Raw genomic sequence first — 5,483 nt, 5'->3', positions numbered from 1 at the left:
TGAAATAGCGTCTAAACGGGTTTATGCTTTTGTAAGACCTCTGCAATGAACCAGTAAAATAAATCATTTATATAGACCATTACATTGCATGTTGTCTGTTTCTTTTTTTCATATGGAAATGCTTTATACAAAAAAGTGCTTTCCTCTTGTAGGCCTAGTGAGTTAGTTCATTCTCTAATATATATATATATGTATATATATATATAAGGCACTTCTAGTACAATGGGTTACAAAGCCTTATTCTTATTTTGGCTGCATGGTCACATTAGGACTAAAATTGTTAAAATAAAAAAGTAACAAAAAAAAAAATAGATAAACAAAAACCTTTGGCCTCCAGCCTTCCTCAGAGTATGTCAGCATTTCTGATTGCTATTGTCTGAAGCTTATTGCATGAATTCTTAATTTTGGCATGTTGCATGCAAATGACTGGGCAATATTTAAATAATTTACTTTATTTTGCCAACAAATGTCATCATTTTGGCTTTTTAAGAAAACAAGTTTGGAATAGAATTAAGAAAAAGATAGTATATAAAACAGAATGGGATGCAACAATCTTGTTGTATACAGTACACACGGTGTAAATGTATGGCTTCATTTACAAATATAACATATGCATGATACATGATCACTAATGATAGCCTATTACAACTCACAACACATTCGATGGAAATGACAACAGGTTTAAAGTTTAAAGAAAACTAAATACAGTCTAAATACAAGCAATAAAAGTGATCTAATTACTTCTTTTAGATCTGTGTCACTGAGGTGGAGAGCATGGAATCTCACAGATCCTCTTCTGTTTCCTCAAACAAGAAACGTCCCCCCATTTTTCTCCCTTTAAGATAACACAGTCTTCACCATGCAAAGGATTTTCACTCTTCCAGTCATCTGGGGGAGACTCCCATCTATAATAATGATTAATTACATACATGAGGTCAAGAACAAATTTATGGGAAACAACTGTAAAAAAAATCAGCGTCAGTGGTTTGTTATTTGTCACTTATTCTTACAGATTTTAAGAAGAATTTTAATAATGTCCTGAGAGGGTTTTAAAATGATACTTGCGAGAGGTTGTCGTTTAAGGGGTTGTTGTCCACCCAAAGCCACATTCCCTCCGTCTGGCTGTCGGTCAGGCCAATCCAGTGATAATCACTGATACCATTTACTCTTTTAGAAAGAAATTCCTACAACACAGAAAAAAAGTGTTTTTGTCTTTGTCTAGCATAATGAAACCCAAAATGTATTACTTTTAAACTGTAGACTATGAGTGTCTCTTTATCTCTGTCATCGTCACACTGCTCCTAATCTGTACCTGTTCGTCTTTATTGTTGATGATGACCAGGTCTCCACCCAGATCCTGACAGCGCTGTCTGCTGTTGTTCCAGTCCATAACATCAGTGGAGAAAACATAGAATCTGCCCTGCGCTCTGATCCACTTCTCTTGTAAATCTGCATAGACAGTTTAGCTTAATAAAGATGTACAGGAAGTGCACTCAAAAAAAAAAAATCTTAGTATGTGGTTAAGCTGAAAATTGAAACCAGATAGGTGAGAAGAAATGAAATATCTACAAAAGAAGTGCATAACTGTATTTAATCTAGTGTACTTCTGCTTTATTTAATAAATGGTGTTACTAATCCAATTCTGATTTAAGAAATATACAAATGACAAGTATACAATGAAACAGAGAAAACACAGTGTGTAACTGAACTACAGTTGAGCTGTCACGCTCTGCCCGTTTTTATATGTAGACGCTTTTCTTATTTATGAACACATAATCATATGATATGGCTTTACTGTACCTGAACAGTAGTTTGGTAGACTGTGGTTTTTAATAATCATGGAATTTATTTTCATTATTGGTTGAGAATCTAAAGGCAAGCCTGTGGAAAGAGCGAAATTGGTAAGACTATCACGGTAATGTGTACAGCTTTGGATGAGGAGAAATGATTATTTACCTGAATTTAAGCAGTTTCTTCTTGGTTCACAATACTGATTTGCATTTTTGGTGTGATCTGTAAAGTATTACGGTGTAGTGAAAAAAATCAAATATGCAAATGCTGATATTTAATACATATGTACAATGGGTCCAAATGTCTAAGACCCCTTTAGAAAAATACGGTTTTAAAACCTTATCTAAACCTGGAAATAAATGGAACGTTATGCTGCAAAATTGTAGGTCACTAATCAAATAGCATATAATAAAATAGCATACAAAATTAAATAAAATAAAAAAACATAAGATACATACACAGGTATGCCAACACTCCATTCGCCAACAGAGACAGGAAAAGGAGAACAGAGAATTTCCTCAGCATTGGTTCATAACAGTGCCCTGCATAAGCAAATATAAGCACTATTACACAAATAATATATGTAATATGTATATAATAATATATATTATATTCAGAATTATATTTCATATTACTTCTAAATTGAGAAAGCACAAGTAAACAGTTTTAGTTCGAACCTTAATGTGGCTGCATAACAAATAATTGACAAAGGAGAATTAGAGGTACTGAAATTCAGTACGAATGCAGGAGAAAGGAAGGAAAATCAAAACATTAAACACTGACAACTTGATTAAAGTGTTTTAATGTTGTGAGCATCTTTGGGGAAGATGATAAGTCAAGTCAATATTCTATAAAAGTCAGTTAGTATGGACAAGAAAAACACACTTACTCTCATCTTTATCCGCCGATGTCAGTTTGGGGTCTGACAAATAGTTGAAATAAACATTTTCAGCCATCCTTTGTCTGAAGAGATATTGTTATATAGCAGTGATAAGAGAGAACTGAAGCACTCGAGTCTTGTGACAAAACACTCATGAAGAAAGACATGTTTCTGGGGGGGTTCATTTAACCACATTGACCAAATAACAGCATCTGCAAAATTTCCAGTCAGCTGGTTTTTAGTGGTGTTGTGTATATTTTCAAACATTTTGTGATACTTAACATGCCTTTTATTTTGCTAAGTTGTTGTTTTTTAATAGTTTGTATTGACTACAAAATCCTTTGGCAATGATTTATTGTTAACAGGTTTATTAGCTGTGCACAGATATGTAACAGCATGATAAAAAAGACAGGTTGTTGAAGGAACTTATTGTAATGAGATAGGCTTTACATGTGGTTAATTATAATTAAAATTTAAAAATAGGAATTTGTAATTATTCACTTGACTTCCTAGTGCTAATATATTGTTTAATGAACCTTACTGTTCACAAACGGTGCTGCAAAGACATTCATACATGGTAAAGTGTCCAAACGCACTCTAATAAGGGTGCTTTCACACCTGTAGATGCTTTTCCTAAGCTCAGGAGACTTAGGGTGCTTTCACACCTGTAGATTGATTGCTTTGTTCTGAAACAGGGATTAAAATTATTACAATGTTGATTTTTATTCTTGGTGCGGTTCGTTTTCACACGGAAAAGTTTCTAAACGGACCAAATTTGTTAATACAAGTCACGCGCGAGTAAACTGTTTATTTTCCGGGATTCCACTTAGCTGTCACGGCAGGGTCATTCTACAGAAACGTCCACTTTTGGTATGGCAAGATGTCTTAAAATGTATTTCTGTTTTTAACATTTAAACTGAGACCACATTATTATATTATCTTTTGACTTTATGAATACACATAAATGACAGCTTAATGATTTTTTATATTTTTTGTGCATTTATTTAAATATCACATGTACCATTTTTTTTTGTCACTGGTGTTACCTTACTTCTCTGGCAATTTTAAAGGTTTTTATGAAATATTATTTCTAAATGTTTTAGTACATGTAGTCAGAGTTACAGAACAATAATGATAATGCAACAAGTAAGGAGATTATGTTTTGTTTATTTTAATCAGGTTTGTTAAAAGTGTGATTGAATGATGTTAGTTCATTTGCGCAACTATGTATTTGCTATAACAATGAAAATATTTGTAAAAACAGTTATAAACAAGTAATGATGCAATCCTTTACATCTTAACTCTTGAGTGAAGCAGAATTCAATGGATGTAAAATTATTATCATGTCACATGTGACACATTTTATAGAATGTGACAGACAACTCCAGGGGACCACTACTTTCATTATATATTTTATAATATTTATTTGGCATTTTGTTTTTTTTATGTCATTTACATCATATATTTGATAGTTATGAATACATCATTGTATTTTAAATGGTAGAAAAACCTGTTTTTGACCTCAAAATAAAGCACTTTTCCTCTGTACATGGCTGTGGGGACAAGCAGTTTTGTGGTGCTTGGAATTTTTTATAATTAATTAAAAATAAATATTGCCACATTAATGGCTCAAGAGGGTGTAATTGTTCAAATAGCACATTGTTTTATTTTAAAATATAAAAAAAATTGTAACACTAAATTGTTTTTCAAGTGTAATATTTCTGTAAGGGCTAGGGACAGAAAAGTGGACGTTTCCATTTTTTTTTTTTTTGTAGCTGTCCTTATTTTGAATGGCGAAGACGTGCTCACCCACAGACATTCACAGGTTCATTTTGAAGTATTAGCAAAACAACAAAGCTAATGCTTTTCACGGAACTTACGTAATTACCCATTATACATTGTGATATAGCCTGGTTCGTTGGTCCGTTAGATCGAACTGCTTTCTTACTACAACCGAACCGCTCCAGAGTTCGTTTTCAATCGAGCCGAGACCACCTTGTTCAGACCATCTCGGACCGATTGTTTTGGCGGGCGCGATTGCCGTGTTCACATATGCCCAAACGAACCGAGCTAAGGGGGGAAATGCGCCAGGTTCCGAAACAACGAGCCAGGTGTGAAAGCCTTTACTGCAGATGCCATAGCTGACGGCTCTCATTCCTATGCTAGATCTTTTATCTACAAAATGCATTAACAAACAAACAAACTAAACATATATATACATAGGCTATATATATTGTACACTATACATTTATGTATGTGTGTGTATGTGTATGTGTTACACATTGTCATTAGAACTTCATAGTTCTAAACACTTTTTTAAACTATGATAATATGAAAAACTATGAAAAGTACGATATATTGGTAGATTCCCATATCAAACATGGCATAGTATGGAAATGCGAAAACAAGTAAACAAGAAATTATATCAAATGTAGCAACCTCTTATATTTAAATGAGTGAAATAAAACAAAAAGTCAACTGTAAAAAATAAGTAATCTATACTGTAGGTTTATTGAAGGCATGGGATCTCACAAATGCTCTTCTCTTCTCTTAAGCAATAAATGTTTTCTTGTGTATTTCCTTTAAGAACAGCACAGTTGTCTTTGGGATTCAGATTCCCATCCTTGTTCCCAGCCCAGTAGAGATCAGATTCACCAGCAACACACAGTCTCTGAGCAAGAAATCCCTGCATCACAAACACCATAGATTGCATTTATTCTCTTCTGTATTAATTCATAATATTCAAATAAATCTTTATTATAAAATGGCTTTATCAATAAAAATCTACCCGGTCTCATTGCAAATACGTTCC

At 33.3% G+C, this 5,483-nt stretch overlaps 2 protein-coding genes across 2 annotated transcripts in view; both read right to left on the bottom strand.

The window, feature by feature from the left end:
- Window positions 1-578: 578 nt before the first annotated feature.
- LOC107674628 (CD209 antigen-like protein E) lies at window positions 579-2,934 on the bottom strand. Its single transcript, XM_016468651.1, has 7 exons — window positions 2,681-2,934; window positions 2,250-2,333; window positions 1,957-2,013; window positions 1,801-1,881; window positions 1,313-1,449; window positions 1,066-1,184; window positions 579-905 (listed from the first exon to the last, which is right to left on the bottom strand). The coding sequence occupies exons 1-7, from the start codon at window positions 2,745-2,747 to the stop codon at window positions 758-760; spliced, it is 693 nt and encodes a 230-aa protein (XP_016324137.1). The 5' UTR covers window positions 2,748-2,934; the 3' UTR covers window positions 579-757.
- Window positions 2,935-5,180: 2,246 nt separating this feature from the next.
- LOC107674593 (C-type lectin domain family 4 member E-like) overlaps window positions 5,181-5,483 on the bottom strand; it is a 3,061-nt gene continuing 2,758 nt past the window's right edge. The window contains exon 6 of the mRNA XM_016468604.1: window positions 5,181-5,357. Within this exon, the coding sequence (XP_016324090.1) occupies window positions 5,181-5,357 (177 nt within the window). The remainder of the gene's footprint in view (window positions 5,358-5,483) is intronic.

This window comes from Sinocyclocheilus anshuiensis, unplaced genomic scaffold (genome assembly GCF_001515605.1).
Source record: "Sinocyclocheilus anshuiensis isolate Anshui unplaced genomic scaffold, SAMN03320099.WGS_v1.1 scaffold152, whole genome shotgun sequence".
In the NCBI taxonomy this organism is placed as follows: Eukaryota; Metazoa; Chordata; class Actinopteri; order Cypriniformes; family Cyprinidae; genus Sinocyclocheilus; species Sinocyclocheilus anshuiensis.
The sequence above is the reverse complement of the archived record's forward strand: the minus strand, read 5'-3'. Positions and strand labels throughout refer to the sequence as shown.